The following is a 25,954-nucleotide window of genomic DNA, read 5'->3' on the forward strand; positions in this document are numbered from 1 at the left end:
TGGCCCAACTTTCTATGACTTTCACTTCCCAGTTACCAACTACCCATAGCTTACTGGCTAATAGCATAATTTGGAAACCATCAACTTTAGGAAATACTTTCCAAGCCTTAGTTTGTCTCTTCTGTAAAATGTAGACTTTTGTAGGCTAGGTTTGCTTTGATAATTAAAAAGTTTATTGTACATAAAACTTTTAAGATGATACGTGGCATACTGATACTTTAAAATGAACATTATTATTATCTTCTCCCAAGCCTGCTGTTTGCTGAACACATAAAATATTTCCATTAAATGCATTTTGTTTGATTGTATGGTTAATTCAAGGGTATTTATAAGATCAATTTCTTCTTGTAGATGTCATAGGAAAGAATCATCAGTATCATTTAATCAGAAGTTCAAGTATTTAAGGCCCAATTATGTTGGGGAACATCAGGATGACATTAGGAAAACAAATGATCATCTCTGTGTCCTTGCTAAGAAATTGAGAGCCACCAACCCTCAAGTTTAAAGTTGAAGTTCATTTTAAAATTAGCATTATCTCATCAATAAAGACACATTGCAAATAATCATCATAGTGGCTCTTTCCTTTGTCTTAGGAGATGTTGAGGAAGATAAATAAACTCAATACCAGGGAAGGTTTTGCTAGTATATAGGAAGATAGTGAGAAGAGAAAGGAAAATAGTTTGTTCATCCTCTACCCTTTTCACTAACATCTATGGGCTCCCCTTTGCTGACTGCATACCTCTCTTCATAAAAATTCAGAGGTCATAGCAATCAAACAACTTACAAAGACTTTCATGATTATACATTCCTAGTTCCATGATAAACTCTTTGTATCTTGAGGTTTCAGAAGTGCTCAGAAAAGCCAAGTGGGCCTCTGTACATTAACCTATTGATGCTTGACATCCCTTATGTTTGAAATTCCCTTAAGAGAGAGCACAACTGTCCATCATCCTATTGAGGGCAGACTAGTGGAGCATGGATGGCAAAGATGCATTGAGGGGTGATCAGGTCACTATTTTTGGATTTAAAACCATGCTTCTTTTTTGTATTTAAATTTTGACTAGTTAAGTCACTTACTTAGGAATAGTATTCCCAATTTCACAGGTTATCACACTAAGAAAAAAGATATGTCAGAGTAGATATTTCATAAAATTATAATTTCAAATCAGAAAAGCTAGGTGCCACTGGGCAGTGTTATACAATAAGAAACTATTCCATCAGAGTAAAAATTACAGATAATTAATTTGTCCCTAAAAGGAGAAAGGCAAACCCTACAGAGAGTAATCTTATGTCTGCAAGGTGATTCTTTTTATATATATTTAAATGCATGCAATCCTAACATGGCAGCGTTTGCTTTTTCAGCTACCTCTGCCTGAAAGGCCCCACATTATTTTCATCTTATCTTTCTTAGATGCAGTTAAATCCAAGTCATTCTATGTGGAATGCTAGGTTAGGATAGAGAACATTAGACTTCATTTAGTAATAGTTCTCAGGGGCCTCTGGGACATTACTGAAAACTCCAAGACTGTCTCAGTGCCATAAGAACTTCCTCCATGATTTCAGTCAAGGAGTCCATGTTCTGCTTTTTCCCTGTCTGGGTCCTTTGGCTCTGATGTGTGTCACTTCATCATGTTTCCTGAAGAAGAGTAGTCATGTTCAGAATGGGTGTAATATGGGTGACCTGACATCTTGTGTTCTGTCCAATGATCCCAGGCCCTTTAGTAAGCACAGGTGGTGGTGTAAAATAATGAACAATCATAACCATGTGGATTTCTAGGACAATTACATGAAAATAATTTCAAAATCATTTCCCACAGGGAGTTTGTTTTCTGGCCAGTTTCTCCAAGTCAACTGAAAAAAAAAATGTGCATGTGGAATTGTCTGCAATTCACATGTTGTCTCTTTAACTCCTAGAATTTCTCCTACTCCATCTTGTTATTCTTTCTGTTGGTCTCACTATCTTCCCAAGCTTCAAGAAGAGAATGATTAGAATGTCCTTGAGATTTTCTACGTGGCATGATACAATTGGTCAGGTTATAGTCATTTCCCCAGGGACACTCCTTATTCAATCCTAGGTTATTGTGCTCAATATGCACACTTATACTTAGGCAATAAAAGCAACGTATAATTTAGTGAGCACCTATTGTATGTATAATTTATTCTGTCTTCTGTGAGGTGAAAGAGAAGAGATAGTAGATGATTCATTTGGACATATTCATATAGTATTCCTAATGATATAATCAAAACTAACAAAGGCATTTGAGTTTTTTAAAGCTTATGAATTTTTGTATTGTTTTATGTTTTGCTTTGCTTGATTTCATCCTTAATATACAGAATCAGAATCTCTGAAAGTGGAGCTCAGATTTCAGCATTTTTGATAGGCTTCCTAGTGACTCATATTTTGGGAACTCTTTTAAAAGCCATACATATGAGCAGGGCACCTGGGTGCCTCAGTTGCTTAAGCCTCTGCCTTAGGCTCAGGTCATGATGCCAGGATCCTGTGATGGAGCCTCATCAGCTCCTTGCTCAGGGAGCCTGCTGAGCAGGGAGCCTGCTTCTCTCTCTGCCCCTCCTTCCAGCTCTGCTTCTCCCTCGCTATCTGTGTCTCTCTTAAATAAATAAACAAGATCTTTTTAAAAAGCCATACATATGGGGAGTCACTTAAAAAGTTTTCTAAAGCTGGTTAGAATGACCATCTAGTTCGTGATACTTTGAAGGTGACAGGGGACACTATTAAAGTCATTGTTAAGGTTAACCTATGTTTATCAGGGACTTCCTAGACCAAGAAGCATTACTGTTCTAGTAACAGTTGAGTACAAAGGCACATGTTTTGAATATAAAATCCAGGCCAGACTGAAAATTTTGAAGTGTATCCTAGACTGTTGGCTCCATATTATCCCAGTTCATATTCAATTAGAATAGATTATCCCTCCAAGTTATTGCTACTCCCAGCTCATCTACTATATTCCAGCATCTCTGTCCTAGATTAAGCCTTCATCATTTAGCTTCTAGATCATGGTAGTGGCCTTGTAATGGCTCTTGCTCTCCATGTTTGTCTTTCTTCCATTCTTTCTTCCCATCTGATGCCACAGTAATGATGCATAAATTGTCATTTTGTTATCATGCTTGAAATTTGTTGATGTTTCTATATGATTTAAACTATAATAATAAACAGAATAAGCAGTAAAATACATGCCATAATAATATGGATATGAACAAGAAATAACATAGGCATAAAAAGAACTCTTGTTTAGCCATTGTAAAACAGTACTTAAACATACCAGTTGGTGAATTGCCACTGCTGTCACCCTTTTAAGTGCTCCTTGCCCTACTGCAGAACTTCCTTAGCCTCTGCCTTCAGAGCCCACATGGACATTCACACAATCTGGTGATAGACAAGGTTAGGCCTGGCATAGAAATGCCCTCTTGGACCTAGCTCTCCTCTTATGCCTTCAGAGAGCTCTAATAGGTCAGTGCCTGTGTGGTACACTTAAAATAACTTCCTTTTCATGGTATACAATTCTTCATGATTTGGCCTCTTCATACTTCATGTGCGTGGCCCAGCTTCTCCCACTCTGCTTCACTGCTCTGAAAAACTACATCTTCTCCCAACTACTTGGGCACCTGCTTTCTGGATCACTCTCCTTACTTTCTTTCCTTCCAAATTCTTACTTATTGTTTGTATCCCAGCTTAATTGTTTTTTTTTTTCCTTAGGTCCTATAGGCATATTTGAATATGTTTCTTAAGCTCACATCTTATTTTGTACATATTTTTAAATGTGGCTTTATATACATGTTCATTTCCCTTCTAAACAGTAATATTCTTGATCCTTGGATTTTCAAATATATTTATACCCAATTCTTAGCACTTTTCCTGTACATAGTATATGTCAAAATATATTGACATATAACAAATAAAGAATTAATAAATAAAGAATGCTTATTGGAAAGAATACATAAATTTTAAAAGTTGTTTAAAATTAGTGAGGTCGACATGAATGTGATGCATTTTGAGCTGAACTTTGCAGGAGTAAGGGATATGCTGGATCGGAGATAAGAGTGATTCACATTCCCAAAAAAGCCAACAACAAAAACAATGCACAGGAAGAGAAATGAGGACTTCGATGAGTGGAGAATGGCAACACTGGGTTAGTAAGCAAATGACAGAGAAAGAAGAGAATTATCCCGATACATTGTACGTCAGTTTGAGATGTTTAGAGCCACACTCCTGGAACCAGTAAATCCAAAGCTTTATCTTCTCACAATAGACTTGGGTTTGTAACAATTGGAAGTTTGTTCTTCCCTGCGGCTTGGTTCCAGCTCCATACAAAGTCATCATCTGTGTCCCAGAAGGAAGTAAATCCGTGTTAAGCATTAACTAATCTTTCTTTGCATGTACTTTCCCTGAGCTTATTATGTTCACTCAAAGGTCAACTGATGGTGCTTAGGCCTGCTGGTTCATTGTTCCTTAAGCAAATGGTTCTTTGTCAAATGTTAATCCCCCTAAATTAAGGCTCAAGGAATAAAGAAATCCATTTAGTAATTTATGTGGATTTGCTACACCTGGCACAGTTCCTTGCTTTTTGTCATGTGACCTTTTAATGGTAGTTTTAATAATTCACTGGTGTTTCAAGATCATCTATGACTAAATAGAATCCAATTCTTACGACTGTCAAACCATAGTTCTTGCCTCTCATTCAGGAAAACATCTTATCTGCCTTTAATATGAAGCTTACAGAGTAATTGCAGTTGTCTGTGTTATTATTTCTACCTTTCTAAGGTTAATAGTTGTCTCTAGAATACTCAGAGTGATAGCAATCCAGTCTTGATCCGGTTAAATAAATTCTAGTTTAAGATTTTATGATTTCTTCCAAGTTATACAAAATTGTAACGACTTATGTTTATTTCATTTTAATCTTAAGCAAAAGTTTTTAGGACAGTGGGATCCTCGAGTGAGAATAGAAAACATTATAATTACAGGCTTATTCATATGAAGAATTAATGCTAATCCCTTTGCATGGTGTTAGATTATGTTATTTACTCAAGTGATACTGTCCTTGGCAAATTTCCTTCGTACCTGGGGTAAAGATACTTCTCTTCCGTATGCTGGACAAATTTTTAGGTATAATTACCACATGCTATTCTCCAGTTTTCTAAATTTCGCTCTGTCTTGAGTTACATAAAATCTCAAGAACACATAGTAATAAATAGGAGAAGTTGAAAGTTAAACTATACTCTTATCACCAAATTTAATGCTTTGTCTTCTGTGATTATGTTGGAGTCCCCTGACTTAAATTGTGAGATTTCTAGGTGAGATATTAGCATTAGGTGAACGGCAATCATCACAAGTTGCACACTTTCATGGATATTCAAATATCTTTCCTGCTGCAGAACACCTGCTGTTCAGCGCCCTCTGACTGTAGCCTCTTCTCAGTTCAATCACCAACTGGTAACTATATGTGTTAGTTTTCTTTCTACAACTGGGGTTAATTATGTATATATTTCATGGGGGTAATTGTGAGAATTAAGCTAGTCTATACCCGTAAAGCTTTTTCAGAACATTGCTTAAGACATGAAAACTTCTATTATGATTATTGTCACCATTGTTATGAATATAATTCTATATGTTTAATAAAGACTCTTTCCTTTTGAGAAAACACTGAAGGTACAAAATATGTGACTGTTTTATCTGAGATTAATTTTTCAGGACTTCCATCATTAATTGCATGAAAAGAGAATTCTTTATTTTTAATCTTCAGACCTTTGGTTAAATGTGGCTTAATCCTTGGCACTTTTCTTCTGAGGTTCCAGCTAGCACAGGAAGTGCTAGAATGGATGTAACTGGATTTGTTTTGCAACAATAAATTGCAAAAGAATAAGGACTCACTGTGAAATATTAGAACTTAAGTAAAGTCAAATATTTCAATGATTGAAAGGACACTAAAAAAAAGGATGTTAATTATCGAATGATTTCTAACCCAAGCCCTTAGCATTAGTAAACACACAGTCTTTCATGTCCCTTTGCAGTAAACACAGAGACAAGAAATTTTCTGCGCTTGGAACTATTCATACAGTGTGGGTTTTGTAGCTCTTCATAATTTGTTTTACTAGCATTTTGTTAGCTTTTCTCTCTTCACATTGCTCCAAAGCAGATCTTGCTCATGGATTTCACTTATATGTAATTGCATTTTGTTTTTTTGTTTTGTTTTGTTTTTTAATTTTTTTTTATTTTTTTTATGATAGTCACAGAGAGAGAAAGAGAGGCAGAGACACAGGCGGAGGGAGAAGCAGGCTCCATGCACCGGGAGCCTGATGTGGGATTCGATCCCGGGTCTCCAGGATCGCGCCCTGGGCCAAAGGCAGGCGCCAAACCGCTGCGCCACCCAGGGATCCCCTGTAATTGCATTTTGAATATTGAGGTCCCCAACCAGGAGAATAGAGTCTACTGGCAGTTGCCAGTGCTGTACTTAATAGAGAGGACTCTTGGCCCATTTCCAGGACTTGGCTATATTTGCAAGGGAATTGTGCAGATTCCTGGTATGGAAGGAAGAGCAGTGGTTATGTTCTCAGTGACTTTATACTCAGAAACTTCTCTCTCATACTCTGACTTCCCTGAAATCAGAAGCAAAAATAAGAAGCAAAGCCTTCCTACAGAAATTTCAGTAATGCATAGTCTGATACAATGGTTCTCAACTCTATTGAATGCAATGCTTCCATTTTGTTTGTTTGGGTTTTGTACATTACATCTCCATTACTTATTTATTTTTTAACTAAAAGTTTATACTTTATTCCCAATGCTTCCTTTTTATAACAAAATCTTTTTTAACATCTCCTTTACTATTCTAAAAGAAATTCAGGGAATAACATATCCAGGGTTTCCTTAGAGTATGTGAAGCCCTGAGAAAATACTTTTTGTGGGATCCCTTTCTATGACCATTTGTCTCACCTAAAATCAGCATGTAAACACCATTCTATTAGCTCAACATCATTTGATCCTGTATAAAAAATACTACACTGACCTGTGAGAGCTATCTATTCACCAGACAGCCCATCTGTAAGTAAAGTCTTGCCACAGAGCTTGAGGTATCCTCTGGGTTCAATTGTGTTGCTTTAGTGGGTACTTAGACCCCATATATAGTGCTGAAGGTTGGAGAGCAGCCCACAGGGGATAACAAGTCCTGGGGCCCACACTTCTATGAGACTTGGGTATTTTTGAGGATGTTACTCCAAAGCACAGGAGCCCTTTTGAGATCCAATTAAATACATCCATGGGGCAGGAACCCAAACACACTTCCATGAGACTTGGGTATTTTTGAGGATGTTACTTCAAAGCACAAGAGCCTTTTTGAGATCCAATTAAATACATCCATGGGGCAGGAACCCAAACATTTGTCTAGGCACAATTTTTTAAGAGCTTGTCATTCATAATTCCCATGTATAATGTAATAGGTAAACAAAATCATTCATAATAAATTATACCTATTTCAAGACAAAAATGTTGATGCATGACTATGCCAGAAGACTTAATGAAATTGTCAGATGATCTCAGCCTCTTTTGATGAATATATCTGTAGTTAAAAGAACAAGAATGTCATGAGCTATTTTGTACAAGAAGCATAAGAAATGAAAGAACAGATGTATAGATGGACATCAGAAAAAATAAAGTTAGGATAGTTAATGAAGAATCTGATATATCATTATATGATCAAAGAAAGAGGTGAATAACCTTAATGAATTTGAGATTATATGGAAAGAGAAAGACTGGCAAACTGAAGAAGTAAAAAAGACTTTCTTATAAGTAAACTCAGCATTATTTATAAACACATTACTAAAATAACTCTGTGCTATGATGTGAGCTTCGGGGGACTACTGAGCTTTGCAGTGAAAACCTTTATTTCAGTTGAGCCATATAAATAAAAATTATCAGTTATTGAGGTTGCTGCCTGTGTTCTTCTCTAGGATTTTGATGGATTCCTGTCTCACATTTAGGTCTTTCATCCATTTTGAGTCTATTTTTGTGTATGGTGTGAGGAAATGGTCAGTTTCATTCTTCTGGATGTGGCTGTCCAATTTTTCCAACATTATTTTGTTAAAGAGACTGTCTGTTTTCCATGGGATATTCTTCTGCTTTGTCAAAGGTCAGTTGACCATAGAGTTGAGGATCCATTTCTGCATTCTCTACTCTGTTCCATTGATCAATTTGTCTGTTTTGGGGCCAGTACCATACTGCCTTGATGATTATACCTTTGTAATATAGCTTGAAGTCTGGAATTATGATGCCACCAGCCTGGGTCTTCTTTTTAAATATTCCTTCAGCTATTTAGGTTATTTTCTGGTTCTATACAGGTTTTAGGATTATTTGTTCCTGTTCTGTGAAAACAAGTTGGTGATATTTTGATAGTGATTACATTGAATATATAAATTGCTCTAGCATAGACATTTTAACACAGGCAGCAACCTCTGTGACCTTGGCCATAGCAACTTCTTGCTAGACATAGACTCTTCTTGCTAAAGAGTCTCCAGTACCAACTCTAGACATGTCTCCAAAGGCAAGGGAAACAAAGGCAAAAATGAAATATTGGGGTTTCATCAAGATAAAAAGCTTTTGCACAGCAAAGGAAATAGGAAAACCAAAAGATAACTGACAGAATGGGAGAAGATATTTGCAAATGTCTAATCAGGTATAGGGCTAGTAGCCAAAATCTATAAAGAACTTAGCAAACTCAACACCCTAGGAACAAATAATCCAATCAAGAAATGGGCAGAACAGATATTTCTCCACAGAAGACATACAAATGGCCAACAGACACATGAAAAAATGTTCAACATCACCCAGCACCAGGGAAACACAAATCAAAACCACAATGAGAAACCACCCCATACCAGTCAGAATGGCTAAAATTATCAAATCAGGAAATGACAGATGTTGGTGAGGATATGGAAAAAGAGCGACCCTCTTACATGGTTGGTGGGAATGCAACCCGGTGCAGCCACTGTGGAAAACAGTATGGGTTCTCAAAAAGTTGAAAATATAGCTACCCTATGACCCAGCAATTGCACTACCGGGTATTTATTCCAAAGATACGAATGTAGTGATCCCAAGGGGCACCTGCACCCCAATGTTTATAGCAACCAAACTATGGAAAGAGCCCAGATGTCCACTGACAGATGAATGGATCAAGAATAGGTGGTATGTATATACAGTAGAATACTATTCAACCATTAGAAAAATGGAATCTTGCCATTTGTAACAATGTGGATGGAACTAGAGGGTATTATGCTAAGTGAACTAAGTCAGTTGAAGAAAATTATCATATGATCTCACTCATATGTGGAATTTAAGAAATAAAACAGAAGAACAGAGAGAAAGGGAGGAAAAACAAAACAAGATGATATCAGAAAGGAAGACAAACTACAAGAGACTTTTAACCTAGGAAACAAACAGGGTTGCTAGAGGAGAGGAGGGTGGGGAGACGGGGTATCTGGGTGACAGGCCTTAAAGACAATACATGATGTAATGAGCGCTGGGTATTACATAAGACTGATGAATCATTGAACTCTACCTCTGAAACTAATAATACACTCTATGTTAATTAATTAAATTTAAATAATAAGAAAAAATGATCACTTATTATTAAAGCTAATAGCAAAATATCAGTAAACTATATATATATATATGCATATATATCTAAGAACATGGCTTCTTTATTATGTTTTTTTAATTGAAGTGTAATTGACACACAGTGTTACATTTCAAGAAGTTTCAAGAATATAGATTCTTAATTTTTTTCTCTCGTGATTTCTCTGAGGTGCTTTCTGAATCATGGTTTCAGTCTGTCTGAATTAAAAAAAATTCCATGAGGGGCTCCTGGGGGGCTCAGATGGTTGAGCATCTCTTGATTTCAGGTTACATCATGGTCTCAACGTTCTGAGACCGAGCCAAAGGGCAGGCTTCATGCTGAATGGGGAGTCTGCCTCAGGATTCTTTCTCACCCTCTGTCCCTCCCCCCTCAAATAAATATATATATATTTAAATTAGATAAATAAATACATTAAAAAAAGATCCTATGGGATGGTGCTCCCCAGTGGTTAGAGAACAGACTATAAAGAGTCTCCAGTACCAACTCTAGACAAGATGCTCATTCTTCCTCTACTTAACATTTTCTTTCTCTACTTAACATTTTTTAATTTGTAAAATGGGATAATTTACCTTGTAGTATAGTTCTGAGGATTAAATGATTTACCATTGGCAAAGTGCTTAGTCCAGGGGTTAGAGCAAGTTCTCAGTAAATTGAATCTATTACTAACCCATGTGAAAAGGAAAGGCAGTTATAATTTGTCACTTAATTAGTTGATTCATTTAATAAAAACTTGTTGAGCTCCTACAGTGGGTCAGATAAGGTTTTATGTGTTGCAGATGCCCAAATGCATAAGATGTAGTCTCCTCTTCAAATAATTATTTGGAATACATACAAAGCCAGATAAAAAGAGAATTATGTACTGCAAGATATTACTTAAGCAGCTCTTTACTAAACCATAGTAGTCCTCACTCTTCCCTTGGCTACAGCTTAATGGAAGTTGTACTATATACATTCAAGGTATCATGTAAAAGACAAAGTCAAAAGAAAACAAAAGACTGTATGTCAAAACTTCAGTAGTGATATATTGGTCTGTTTCATCACTAGAGAACAGAATGTTAAGTTCTCAGACATCGTAGAAATCTCCTTTCATATATAGGAAGTAAGAGTCAAATTGCAAAAGGAATGTATAGTCAAAGAGCCAAAGTTCTGGTGTTCTTGTTTTTTGGTTTTGTTTTGTTTTTCTTTCAGTTTAGACTTCTGTGTTATTTGTCTTATTGGCTCTGTGGGCCATTTTTCCCTTCTGGCAGGGTCTTAGATAAAAACTGTAGCCAATAATCTCAAGTATACCAATCACGGTTTCAGAGACATGTAACTTGGGAACTAGAAATTATCTCAGATTATATACAGATAATATATCATTTTTCAAATAAAAAGTCCAGAGAATTGAAATGATTTGCCACAGTTAAAAGCTAGATAGTGACATGGTTATTGATAGAACAATTCCTATTTCTTTTTACAGTGATCTTTGTTCTATACCAGTGGTTCTCACATTTTTACTGCACGAGAAATATTGAAGAATTTGTTAAAACAGATTGCTGGATCCCACCTCCAGGGCTTGTGATGCAGTAGGTCTTGTAGATGCACCAGTAATGTGCATTTCTAACAAGTTTCTGGATGTTGCTGTCTCTGGCTGTGAGGCACACATTGAGAACTTTGTTCTAACAGCATGCATCTGAGGCCTTGAGTCTGTTTGATATAAGTATTTTTAACCCCAAGCTTCTGAGAACTTACTACTGTGCATTTCTCACTATAAATCTATATTGTCTTTTTCCTCCTCATGACACATACCATCTTTCTGTAGTGTACCTAAAGGCTTTGTTTGCTAATGGCTTGCTCTGAGAACTGAAGATTTCCTGAGAAGCTCATTTTTTATTTAATTATAGATTGATTAATGTATGCATGCTTCTTAAAATACAGAGTGCTTCTTAAAATTTAGAATACATTTTTTAAAGCATTTTTTAAAATTTTTATTTATTTATGATAGTCACACAGAGAGAGAGAGAGAGGCAGAGACATCGGCAGAGGGAGAAGCAGGCTCCATGCACCGGGAGCCCGACGTGGGATTCGATCCCGGGTCTCCAGGATCAAGCCCTGAGCCAAAGGCAGGCGCTAAACCGCTGCGCCACCCAGGGATCCCTAGAATACATTTTTAAAAAATCACACCACCCTCATTTTCTTTATTGATCAAAATTATTCTCCATTATTATTCATACTTTCTTCCCCATAACTATCCAACTGGTCAATGGAGTCTGTAGTTAATTCTGGTCACAATTTCCAAAGTCCTGATCAGTCCTATTATCTCCAGCTTCCTTTCCTATCCTCTTTTACTACCTGAATTCAGGTGGCCAGACCAGAAATATTCAATTAACCTGCAAGGATTATACTTTTTTCTTTTCTCTTGTTACAAACTGATAAAAGTCATCCTTCTAAAGACTTCAGTATTTAAATAATTTCAGGGCTTTGAGAATATAATAAGAAAAAAAATAATGCTTTTGGTAAATGTAACTGCCTTACTTTAATTTTTATGTCATGAGGTAATTTTTACTTTTCTAAAAATGCAATTTTGTAATCCACAGCTATAAATAACACATTTAACTTAGCCAGTTACTTTCCTCTGGTATGTTTTCAGAGGACAAAAAACCCTTAACATTTGGACAAAATTTAACTAGCATTTATGGGCAGAAGTATTCTGAATCAACTACCATTTCTGCTCACTTCTGGACTGACATGTAAAAAACATGAAAAATGAAGAATTACCATAAGACAGCATAGTAACCTATCTTGGGGACTTTGAAGGGCATCATGTTCTCATTAATCTCTTTGTTCTTCTTTTTCGGGTAAAGATAACAAAGAACCACCTGAACACAGTTTTTTAAAAAAAATTGTTTATTTTTGCATGGGCACACATACACGCATGAGAGAGCAGGAGTAGGGGGAGGGGTAGAGGGAGCAGCAGATCTCCCTCTAAGCAGGGAGCTTCAGCAGGACTCCATCCCAAGACCCTGGGATCATAACCTGAATTGAAGGCAGGCACTTAACCAACTGAGCCACATGGGTGCCCCTACATGAACACATTTTAGAGCTAGAGCAGAGCCATTATGAAAGTTAAAACTGATCTCCCCCCCACCCTCAGCAGCATTTAAACACACTCGTATTCATACTTCAGTAGAAGTATGCCATACTTCAGTAGAGATTTATTTTGAAACAAGGTTTTTTTTTTTGGCAGGGTGGGAGGTTGCATCTTCTGAAGCATTTTATGAGGTTTAAATCATCAATCAGTCTTCAAGACGACTTCTGTATGATTCTGAAGAGTTAGAGGAATCTGAGGGCATCCAAGGAAAGAAAGTGAAGATTCAGCTTATTGGTCTCAACTCTGGGCTCAGAGATGTCTTCAGCATGCCTGTCTACCTAATTTGGGGGAGGGGGCGGAAGTTCAGTGCAAAATGAAAATGGTAGGCCCCATGTCCAAAAGGATGAAGAATTACAAGATGGTAGAGCATTAAAGCAATCATGGGGCTCTTCTGAGAAGGGGGTTCTGTGTGGCTGACTGCAGAGGTCACATGTCTGTGTCACCGAGTCTCCTTTCAGGTTTCCTTCAGGGTTGCAGAGCTCAGTTTATCTGCATAGGAAAAGACTGGTGATTCAGAACAGAAACTGTGTGAAAGCAAAGGATTTTTATATGGAGCCTGTGTTTACACTTTTTGGCAAATCAAGAATGTTGAGTGATGTATATGGTATATGTGGTAAAAATGAGAAGCACCACAGCAATAGAAGTTTTTCTCTATTAGAAAATTCACATAAATGCTTGGAGAATATTAAAATAAAATTTAATAAGGTCTTTTGGAAACCATTTTACCCACATAATTCCATAAAGGGGGTCACGCCTCATCAGCACATTATTTGGTAACTCAAATAATACACTTTATCCATGTTATGTAGTACTTATCCTAATGCAATAAAAGCATTTGCTTATTTTTTTTCTCTTACTCATAGGTCTGTGAACTCTTGGAAGAATTGACTATCTTGTTATAACATCAAGAACTAGTACTCAGTTTGGTACAGAGTGTTTGCTCAAGAAATATTTGAAGAATGAATACTTGAATGAGTGAGCGAGTAAATGAACCCACCCTCAGAACAAGGTTATTATTTATAGGACACATTTAATATGCATAAATAGTTTTAATCTTTGGGACGAAAACTGTCTTTCTTTTGTTATTATACACATATAATATACATATCCTATATTCCTCCAAAAGATTGTGTGGGAAAGTGTGGGGCGGGAGGGGGGTGGTGTGTGTGGGGGAGTGTGTGCCCTTGTAACCATAAAACATCTTTCTCCATGGGTGTTTCAGCTTCAACTGACCAATCACATAACAGTTATATGTTTGGAGGGGGAAAGAAAAGTCTATACAAATGTAGCCCATTACCTGTATGGGTATGAAAGCAGAAAAGTGGAGAAGGCAAGGATATCTCATTGACAAACACCTTTGCCAGTTTCTTTGTATTCGTGATTTTTTGTGCTGTTAAATGCAGTATTAATAAAAAAAAAAAAAAAAGAGCCCATGGGGCTAGTGAAAGAAGAAAGAAGGGGGCTTGCATAAGGGGAGCAGTTGCTCCAAAAGTAGAGAAGACAAAAAAAAATACTGTAAGATAAGCAACCAACACAGACAGGCCTCAGCTAAAAGTATAGTGTGTGAGTGTTTAAAAAAAAAGCTGTATGATATACTTGAGCAAATCAATGAACCTCTTTGCGATTGTTTTCTCATCTGTATAATGCAGATAATTCCTACCTTAAAGGGTTATTGTTAAAGATTAAATGATATAAAATGTGTCAAAGTATAAAGTAAAAGGCTTGGAACTTTGTAGGGGCTCAGTAAACGTTTGTTGTATCTGAAACTTCTTTGGGTCAGGACCAGAGTACATCAAAGGTAAGGGTCAGTCCTAAAAAAAAAAAAAAAAAAAAAATGTCATCCATATGATGACATCAGTGATGTCTACTCCTAATAGACAATGCTTTTGTTTATGTCCCTTGAATTCAAACTTGGCTCTTTCTTTCATGATAGGCTACATCCATACTGTGACTCTGCTTCTCATTCCCTCTGAGTCACCTCTGGTACTGTCTAAGCACTCCTGAAGCTGCGTGTGGCCCCACGGCCTGACACAACTCATCAGAACTTTGTGTGTGGTTGAAGGAAACAGTGGAAATTAAAATAAAAAAATCATTTGCAAATTGTATTCGTGTAGTGATTGCAAATTATGCTACAGCCTTTGGGAAATCTGTAATGTAAGAGACCAAGGAAAGTATTTAGATTGCTATTCTAACTGGCTTTGCAAACATAACTGGTTTTTATGCAACTGATTTTGCAGGCAATGCTCAAATCCACTGTTTCTGTTTGCTTGTCTGTGCCTCAATCTGCTTTCATAGAAACCCAGGAAAACACTTGAAAGCTGTTGTCACAAATTCAAACTGCTTCAGAAAAACTGGTGAAAATCCATCACTGATGTTTGCCAGTACTCTATGAACCCTGGGATAGATTTTGTTATTCTAAGACAAAATAATGAATTGGTTTATCAAAACTAAAACCAACCAACCAATAAACAGACAAAAAAAAAAAAACAACAACCAAGAAGCAAAACAAGAAATGAAAACAAACTCAGTGGTTTCAATTCCTACTGAAAAAAAAATGGCCTATGGTTCTAGTAAAGGAAGACTCAAAATGAACATTTGGACATATAGTGATGTATTTCCATATGAGAAAGCTCATCTCTTCTATGCCATCAGAGAAAATATCTGGGAAAATCATGGGATTCCAATTCAAATTTAAGGTGCAAGTTCAGCCTGGCATCGTAGAAATAAGAAGTTTCTACAGCTGCGTTATGTATTGGACAGAGGGGTTAGCTGTCTCCTTAGTGAAAGAATCCCATCTATGAAATTTACAGTGGATGGGTTTTATATAAAGAATAGATAGTTTTAGCAGAGTTCACACCTATTTTTCCATTTCCCTAATTGTAATGGATTCAATATCTACAAAAATATGTTGAGATGTAATGGATTCCATAATATAATATCTACAAAAATATGTTGAGAAATTGAAAATATGTTTGAATCTGCAAACAAAAATAAAAACAGAACAAAATTTTCAGTTTCCTGTCCAGCATGGAGGGAACTTACAAGTTGTCAATCTGTGATAACACAAGTAAAAAGCTGAAAAAACTGGAAAATAAACTCTTTTTAGATCTGTCAGAGATGTTAAGCCACAGGACAAACTGCTATCTCTAAAACTAGGCAGAGAAGACAGACAGATAAATACAGATAATCTCACAGTTTACCAGAGTGGAAATCCACTCAAAAGAACCCCACAGAAACCAGTACCACAATAGCAAAACTGGGACTGAACCTGAATTCCAGAGGCTCAGTGTAGACAAGCATGAAAGATGAAGACTCCAGGGAACCCAGTGGCTAGGGGCTCCCACACGCACTTTTGTGTTTTAACTACAGAAGCTCTATCAAGTTCTCATAGTAAAGATCAGAGAAAAATCCCCTCAGACTTCTGGCTGGAGGTAGGAGGAAAGTAGCTATTTCAAAATAGGTCTGATGTTCTGATCTACTTGATAAAGCCTGTCTTCAAGAGAAATAATTTTACCAGAACCTAACTTACTGGGGATTTATCAGAATTTAACTGACTTGAAGGAAGGGAAAAATTCAACTTAGCTTGTTCTAGCCTTCCACATAAGTAAGTTTTATACTATCTCCTGCCTCCTGTGGCCATCCTGTACCACCATCGGGGTTGAAAACAAAACAACTCAGAGCCATATACTCACTAAAAGACTAACACTCAATTATAGGACTATAGAATAATTCCCACACCTTACCAGGATATTACTGAAGGCCTATTCATCACAGTTCCTTTTACTTAGTACATGTCTTTTTCCACCAAAAATTTTGCACACAGATGTTTATAGCAGTTTTGTTCATAATTGTCCAAACTGAGACACAACCAAGATGTTCTTCAGTAGGTGAATGGTTAAACAAATTGTAATACATCCAAACAATGGATTATTTAAAGCTAAAGAGAAAGGAGATAGTAAGCCATCAAAAGATATGGAGGAAACTTAAATGCATATCATTAAGAGAAAGAAGCCAATATATCAAGTTGCTACCTATCTGACCTTCTGGAAAAGAGAAAACTATGGAGACAGTAAAAAAAAAAAAAAAAAATTCAATGTTTGCCAGAACTTAGAGGGCAGGAAGGGTTAAATAGAGCACAGAGAATTTTTAGGTCTGTGAAACTATTCAATATGGTATATTATAATGATGGATACATATGATAACACATTTGTCAAAACTCTTAGAACATACACCACCAAGAATAATAAACCCTAATGTAATAAAACTTTGGAAATAAGAATGAGTAGGTTCATTGGTGATAAGTTCATTGGAGGTTTATTGATTATAACAAATGTACCAATTGGTTGCTGGATATTGACAAGTGGGGGAGTTTGTGTGTGTGTGGAGACAGGGGTACATGGAAACTCTGTATTTCTTGTTCCATTTTGTTATGAACCTAAAACTGCTCTAATATATATATATATAATAATTTATAATATATATATATTTTAACATCCACTCCAAAAAAAAAAAAAAACACCAAATGACTCTGACCAAGAAGATAAATATTTTCTCACCAATATTAGACAAGAAAGGATGGGGACACCTAGGTGGCTCAGCGGTTTAGTGCCTGCCTTCAGCCCAGGGTATGATCCTGGGATTGAGTCCCACATCCGGCTCCCTGCAAGGAGCCTGCTTCTCCCTCTGCCTGTGTCTCTGCCTCTCTGTTTCTCTCTCTGTGTGTGTGTCTCTTATGAATAGACAAATGAATAATCTTTATAAAAAAAAGACTTAGAAAAGAAAGGATGACAAATTTAAAAACAAGTTAACATATCTACAACTCAGCTGGATCTTAAAAAGATTATTAGTGTAAAACTTGGAAAATAAATGATTCAGACTTCTGGTAAAGACGGAATAGCAGCAGTAGATAAACTGTCCTGTCTGAACAGCTAAAAACAGGTAGAATCTGTGAAACAACACGAAGGAAGAACAAAGAAGATGACCCCACAGTTGCCCTATTTATTGTCTGGAGAAAGTTTCCAAACTACAAGGTAGGGAAAGGAATCTTGGGATCTACAAAGTAAGGAGATAACAGCTAAACTATCTTCTTTTGTATATAAACTCATATGCTTTTCTGATTAGTTATTCCCCAATTATTTCACTCTTTTTTGTTTTTTTAATCAGGCGTTCCCATCTTTCTTGGTTTATTATCAACACATTGAGTTAGGAAACATAAGCTTTGCTAAAATCACTAGCAGACTCCTAATAACTAATTAAAATATGAAATTACCTAAAAGCAAAGTTAATGGAATGATAAAGCCATGAAATCTAGCACATTTTTAAAAAAATAATTTCTTCACAGCTTTATTAACTAATGTTGCTTGAAATCAGATATTTATATACAAGTTTTCTTTAAATAAAAAACTTGCAGAAAATAAGTGAATAGTAATCTCCAAGTATATGAATTAAATAAGTCAAGTTGCAACCTTGGAGGAAACAAGTAAGTCTCACACTTTGAGTTTGAACCCAAAACCCAAGGCAATCCCACTATCTTATGGTAACACCTTCATTTTAAATTTCTTTTCTAAATTGGTTTACCAAGTAGAAAAGTAAGTATTTTTAGTGTATATAATTTTAGTATATATAATTACAAAATGTGACTATAAAAATGGGTTATATAGGTAATGGGGGCTAAGGAATGCACTTGCTCTGATAAGCACCAGGTGCTGCATGGAAATGTTGAGTCACTATATTCTATACCTAAAACTATGTTAACTATCTGGAATTTGAATAAAAAAATAAAAAATTAAAATAAGTTAAAAAAATAAAAAAATAAAATTTCAATTACATTTATTCTACATATGTATATTATATATATTATATATGTGTGTATATAATATATAATATATATAATATACATATATTACATGTATATAATACATGTATTATGTGTATATATATAATATACATATATATTATGTGTATATATATAATATACATTTATAGAATAAATGTGAAAGTTTCACATATATATAAATATATATACACACACACACACACACACACACACATTTTTTTTTTTTTTTGAGAGAAAGAGAAAGAAAGTGTGAGCAGTGAGTAAGGGCAGAGGGAGAGGGAGAGAGAGAGAAATCCAAGCAGGCTCTACATTTAGTGAAGTCCAATGTGGAGCTTGATCTCAGAATCCTAAGATCATGAAGATCATGATTTAAGCTGAAATCAAGAGTCAGACTTAACTACCTGAGCCACCTGGGCACCTCCAAAATGTTTTTTGTAAATATATGTATATTTTGTGCATGTGTGTATGTGATTTGTAAGTATGTGTGTGTGTGTATGTGTATACACATTTCATACTTTCTAGGTTTGCAGTGAATTCAGTTTTTCTCCCCAATCTTCTAATTCAAGGCACTGATTCTTTTCCCTACAGTTTCTTTTATTTATTTATTTATTTATTTATTTATTTATTTATTTATTTATTTATTTATGTATTTATGTATTTATTTATTTATTTATCTGCTCTAACACCATTTGATATTTTGTACTGGCAGTACTTAAATTTCTCACCTCTGGGTATTTTTGTTTTTGTTTTCCCCTCTTTTCAGCTTATTTTCAATCTCATTGTCTTCTTAAGTCATTTTAACTTCATAATTTTTTTCTCCATGAAATGTTCTTGTTCTCTAAACGTTCTTCTTTGTCTTAGGCTAAATCCTATACAAAAGCATAATAAGTGGGAAATACCAGAAAGGGAGACAGAACATGGAAGACTCCTAACTCTGGGAAATGAACTAGGGGTGGTGGAAGGGGAGGTGGGTGGGGGGTGGGGGTGACTGGGTGGCGGGCACTGAGGTGGGCATTTGACCGGATGAGCACTGGGTGTTATTCTGTATCTTGGCAAATTGAACACCAATAAAAAATAAATTTATTAATTTAAAAAAAAAAAAACATGATCTCCAAGATATTCTAGTGTCTTGTAAAGTTTTTAACAGGTCTTTCTGTTTGATATTGTCTTAAATTCATCTTTTATTTACTTTCTAGTAATAGTTTAACTGAGCCCATTTTCACCCAAAGAATGCATTGCCTTTGTCCCTGTGAGCTAGATAGGATCGCATTGCAAAGTTCAAAGGAACTTCTAGTTCTTTTTCTCAAAGACATGATGCTTGCTCTGGATTTCTTTTTCTCTATCTAGTTGGCTGGAAAATGTCAACAATTGATCTTCCTGCTGGTAGAGATGAAAGCCAGGGGCCAGTGCTAACAGAGACATCTGGCTAGCTTGAGTCCTTGGAAAAGCTCAAGAAATGTCTACTTACTCATAATGACTCTAGAATGTCACATCAGAAAGAAAGAAATTTCTATGTTGACATTTTGGGCTAGATCGTGCTTTGTTGTGAAGGTTGTGCTGTGTGGTGTAGGTTGTTTAGTAGCATGCTTAGCCATAGCTACAAGATGCCTATACTACCTCTTCTCATCGCAGTTGTGACTAACAAAAATATTTCCATTTTTTGGCAAATGTCCTCTATAAGAAGAAATAGTCTCTGGTGAAAACCACTAGTCTAAAGACTAACTAATGTAGAAATTACTACCTGTAAATAGGTTGATGCCTTTAAAAAATTCTTAAAACATGGCATTCGCTTAGGTGTTGGGTGGAAGGAAGTGAGTGAAGCGGCATGAAGACTGGAAGGTGCTGATCATTTTTCTGCAGTGGCATTTGGTAAAAACGACTGCCTATGGGATTGTGGTAGGTAGAACACATTCCTATAGAGCCTAAAGCTACAGAGAAAGTGTTTAGAAAGAGGCAGAATGGGCAGCCCGGGTGGCTCAGCGGTTTAGCGCCGCCTGCAGCCCAGGGCGTGATCCTGGAGACCCAGGATCCAGTCCCACGTCAGGCTCCCTGTATGGAGCCTGCTTCTCCTCCTGCCTGTGTCTCTGCCTCTCTCTATGTGTGTCTCTCATGAATAAATAAATAAAATCTTTAAGAAAAAAAAACCAAAGAGGCAGAATATCAGTTGTCACAAGCTGTTTTATGCAAAATGCTACAACAAAATAATGTGCATATCCAGGAACAATCTCCCTTGTTGCCTGAAACATCAATTGGCTAATACACCAGGCAAGTGAGCTCTCTCATGGTTGGAAAAGCTAACTGTCCTAGTCCCACAAACCACAAGAGAAAGACTATCACAGTTTTACTCAAAGGGCTCCTATTTGGACTTCTCAGCCAAAAATATGAGGCGTCATGGGCAAATATCAGGTTATAGGTGTTGCCTTCCCACTCCTGCCTGCTTTTTTAGAGGCCCACAGGTCTTAAAATGAAGAAAAAGAAGTGAGCCCAGAGGAGGAAGAAACAAAATTAGAAGACATTTTTGGGTGAGCTTCTTTCACACAGAGATCTGGATTTTTCACAAAGTTGAAAAGTCAGTAGCCTGGCCTTTAAAGGTTTTCAACTGTGTAATATATGAAGAAATCCTTGATTTCTCATAACTGCACCAGCAGAGAGGAAGCCAAAAGAGCTGTGCAGTGTCATAATGTGGCCCAACTCCCCAACATCTGCTTCTGAGATGGCATGGAAGATTAGGAAACAAGGAACATTTCCCAGGTGACCAAATGTGGGGTGAAGAAAGGACAATGAATAATAAACTTCCTCCCAGAGAATGAAACCAGTCTAACTACGGAAGTTCTTTCATTGCCAGATCAGGGAGCTTTTGAAATTCTGAGCCAGCACCATTTATTTCACAATTGTGGTGAACAAATGACTTTTTCAGGTGAGGGTTTTTAATTGCAGCTTTCCTATTTCTCTTCCACCCTTTTATGTTGAGGTTTCAGAGGAAGGAGAAAAATAAATGACTAAATGGCTCCCCTTTTCTGTTCACCAGACTGTTGGACTCCCCACTGGATCACATGGAAAAGATTGTGCATCACCCAGAGATACTCAACTTTGAGGAGGATGCAGTAACTGGACAAGACCTTCGATTATACTTCTTGGAGAAAGTATGTTTTCTTTATGCAGGAAAGACACATAGATTCTTGTACATGGGTATGGGGTGGACAGAGTGATAGTCTATCAGAAGACATTACTGTCCTCTCAGTATTTATCACCCCTCCACCTCCTTTTAGCAATAGAATCTATTGTTTTTTTAGTTGAGTACAAGGCACCCAGCTACAGAGAATAGATTCCTAAGTCTCTCTTGGAAAATCGGCCTCATCACACAACTAATTGACAACAGAATGCGTAATAGCCAACAGAAGAAAAATTCCTGAAACTTTTGGGTCATGTATGTAAAAGAAACATTGCCTTTCACTAAGTTCTCCCTTGGACTGGATATCAAATATAGAAGTGCAGACAGACACCTCACATACAGAGATGTATTTATTGACAGTAAAAGATTTGTGTCACTAGTTTGATTTTCTAGATGATTTCATGGAGAAGAGTCCACCTATTTGCCCTGGACTTTTGTGCAAGAGAATAATATGCTATAATCTTGTTTTAATTACTATAATTTTGGTTTTCTTTTTTACTTAAGCCAGTACCAAATACCATATATATCTTCTATGGGATTACAATGGAATTATTAATATTTTCCTTTGAAGTTTCACATGTATTAAGATTATATTTTAAGTTTAATCATTCAAGATGTTGAATTTATAGAATTGATCTGGTGCTATGGGACATAGGTCATTATAACTGGGATAAATTACTCTGCATTTTTACTCTTAATTGTTAACAACATTGCCTGATGCTCTTTGTCTACAGAAATAGGCAAAATGTTTTCTGATAACTGTATTCGTTTCTTTTGCATTTCTGAGTATTTTCTTATTCTGCTTCCTAATATGGAAGAGTTTTTATATCTCTTTCTTTTTCATGACTATATACATATTTTAAAGATTTTGTAGTTACAATAATAATAAATATATTAATAAATAATAAAAATCTATTTATTAAACAGTATCTGCTTTAAAAATAAAACAATTACTTATTATTTAAAATCTGGATTTAATTTGTAGCTCCCATACCAATATATATATATATGTGTGTGTGTGTGTGTGTGTGTGTATATATATATATATATACATATATATATATATTTACTCTTGTTCATCCCCACACAGACATAATTCCTTTCTTGGGTTTAATTTCTTTCCTTTTTTTAACTTCTTGAGTTTGATAAATACCTGTCATTTCTCTCCCTTCTTATTTAGTAAGAAACTTCCTTTTAGCAGAGCTTTGTTATCCATGAGTTCTTAAATGCAATTATTTTTCTTGATTTATTTGGGCACTTTTATTGTTTAAAAGTTTGTTAGCTTCTACTCCACCCTTCTGCAACAACTTGAGTTTTATCTTGTTTTCCATGTTTCAAGTAGCAAAACAATGTTAAAGCTGGAGTGAAATTAAAAATAAAAGAGAGAGAGCTTAAGCTTATTCAACTCACTTTATTTTTTATTTTTATTTTTTTTCAACTCACTTTAATATGCAATGTAAGAGTATATCCTTCCTACAAATCACAACAGTGAAGTTCAAATGAGATCTTGAAGAGAGTAGGCAAATGTGTGACAGAACCAAATGAGTTGCGTTGTTGTATTGATGTTGAGAGTTCCTGATGGTTGATCACTAGGTCATTGTCTAGGCCTTGGTATAGAGGTAAATTATAAATAAATTCAAGTTAAAATGTAAAGCACTAAGTTGAATTAAAGCCCATGCGTGGATAGGAAATAATGGAAAGGAATATTGTCAATTACAAGTTGCTGAGGGCTTCCACTCCAGGAAGGACTTTACCTTCCAGGAGTTCCAGACTAGCTCCTCCTCCAGTGCTCACATGGCTGACCTTATCTTCAGTGTCCCATTTGGCACAGCAAGTAGCAGTGTCTCCACCTCCTATAATGGTGATACAGCCCCTGGAAGTAGCTTTCACAATTTCATCCATGAGGGCTTTTGTTCCCTTAGCAAAGGCATCCCATTCAAATACCCCTACTGGTCCATTCCACACAATTAACTTGGCTTGGGCCACAACTTGAGCGTATTTCTTGTTGGTCTCAGGACCACAGTCCAAAGCCATCCAGCCAGCAGGTATGCCTGATGCTATGGTAGCTTGGCCAACCTTTGCATCCTCCTGAAACTTGTCAGCGGTGACAAAGTCAACAGGAAAGGTAATGTTCACACCATTTTTATTGGCTTTAGCCATGATGTCTTTGACAATCTTGGCCCCCTCTTCATCAAAGAGCGATGCACCAATATCCATGTTGTTGAGTACCTTAAGGAAGGTAAAAGCCATTCCACCACCAATTATCATCTCATTGACCTTGTCCAGCATATTTTTGATGAGTTGGATTTTGTCTGCCACTTTAGCTCCACCAAGTATAGCCAGAAAGGGTCTCTCTGGGTTTTCTAAGGCTCTGGCAAAGTAATCCAGCTCCTTTTTCATCAGGAATCCAGATGCCTTCTGGGGCAGGTTCACTCCCACCATAGAACTGTGGGCCCGGTGAGCAGTGCCAAAAGCATCATTGACATAGACATCCCCTAGTTTGGATAGTGATGCTCGGAAGGCTTCTATTTTATCTGGCTCAGCTTTAAGTTTATTTCCAGAGGGATCTTGGCCTTTTCCTTCTTCCTCTACATGAAAACGCAGGTTCTCCAGTAGGATAACTGAACCGGTAGCTGGGTTGGCACAGGCTTTCTCCACTTCTGGGCCCACACAGTCATTTAGAAACAGAACATCCTTGCTCAGCAAAGATTTGAGCTCAGCAGCAACGGGCTCTAAAGAATATTTATCTGGCATGGGAACACCATCAGGTCGACCTAGATGACTCATAAGAACTACTGACCTGGCTCCATTATTTAGACAGTACGTGATGCTTGGGATGGAAGCTTTGATTCTCTGGTTATTTGTAATCTGGTTCTTCTTCATGGGAACATTAAAATCTACTCTCATGATGACTCGCTTCCCTTTAACGTCCAGCTTGTCCAAAGTTAACTTCTTAGAAAGAGACATTCTGACTACAAAGACAAAAGCTGAAAGCTAGATCTCAAAGCTGAAGAACCGCTTTACTGCTGCCGAGAGGCTGGATAGATGGTGCTTTCCAACGCCTTTCCCTTGGCCCGCCCCTTTCTTCCCATCACTGTTTAACATAGGGCAGACATGATTGAACTGGGGAAAAGGAAACTTGGCTCTGTGATTGGCTAATGGTCTTGTCAATCTGGATTTGGAATGTGTGGCCCGTGCAGATTCAAACTGCCAGTGCTGAGCCCTAATCCAGAGTAGTGATATCTGGGTTGGAGGGAGAGGTGGGTAAGTGAAGAAACCCTGGATTAAGAAGGGTTCTGAGGTCTAAGAATATTGGTGGTTCTCTTTTTCCACATCCCTCTAGACGCTTGATCTCATTCTTAAAGCGAAATGAAGTGAAACAAAACAAAAAAGCCTCATCCACATCAAATCTTAATTGAGATAAAAAACTCCAGTGCTAAATAAATAGGTGATTTGAAAAATACAGGTTCTATGACTCCTTGTTTATTCAAGGCAACATAGTAGGCTCTGTTAGCGGTATAGCTTGATGCTAACCTTTGGCTTTAGATATAGTCTATGGTGAGCGGGAATGTTTTGTTTTTATTACCTTGTTTATTCTAAGACTATTGCGAGAATGCGTGGTGGCTTCTTTAGGAGAACCCCATAAGATAAAAAGGATAACAATAAAATACTGAAGGTGATGGTGACTTTTCTTTCCGACTACAAAGTTATAAGACCTTTCACTTTTCTTTTTAGCTCTCTTTAATTTATTCACTTGTATAACTAAGAAACTGAGCTGAAAAGAGGAATGATTTTCATGCGGATAAAAATGTCTATTGGAATTGAAAATGAGTGAGAGATTTTATTTTGGAGAAAGAAAACAAATTGGCTTAATAATAAAAACTGGCTTTGTGATTATTTGATATGGCAGTTTCGGTAAGCTGAATGAACTAAATATATAGCATGGAGGCTTCAACAAAAATATATTTGAGGCATGACCCAATAAGATGGCTATAATAAAGAAAAAGACAGACAATAAGTGTTGACAGGGATGTGGAGATACTGGAATCCTCACATATTGGTGGTAGAGATGCAAAATGGTGCAGGCACTTTGGGAAACAGTTTGATACTTCCTTAAAATATTAAACATGGAGTTATCATAGGACTCAGCAATTCCACTCTTAGATATGTACTAC

The 25,954-nt window shown here is 36.5% G+C and overlaps 1 protein-coding gene across 1 annotated transcript; it reads right to left on the reverse strand.

Moving 5' to 3' along the window:
- Positions 1-23,492: 23,492 nt before the first annotated feature.
- Positions 23,493-24,746, reverse strand: PGK2 (phosphoglycerate kinase 2). The gene has a single exon (XM_025991222.2). It carries the CDS (start codon positions 24,744-24,746, stop codon positions 23,493-23,495), a length of 1,254 nt encoding a protein of 417 aa, XP_025847007.2.
- Between the last annotated feature and the right edge of the window lie 1,208 nt (positions 24,747-25,954).

Source organism: Vulpes vulpes, chromosome 1, assembly GCF_048418805.1.
Source record: "Vulpes vulpes isolate BD-2025 chromosome 1, VulVul3, whole genome shotgun sequence".
NCBI classification, from domain to species: Eukaryota; Metazoa; Chordata; class Mammalia; order Carnivora; family Canidae; genus Vulpes; species Vulpes vulpes.

What these genes read in the sequence shown, in the direction of transcription:
- PGK2 (XM_025991222.2), bottom strand. Translation starts at nt 24,746, where the DNA reads ATGTCTCTTTCTAAGAAGTTAACTTTGGACAAGCTGGACGTTAAAGGG.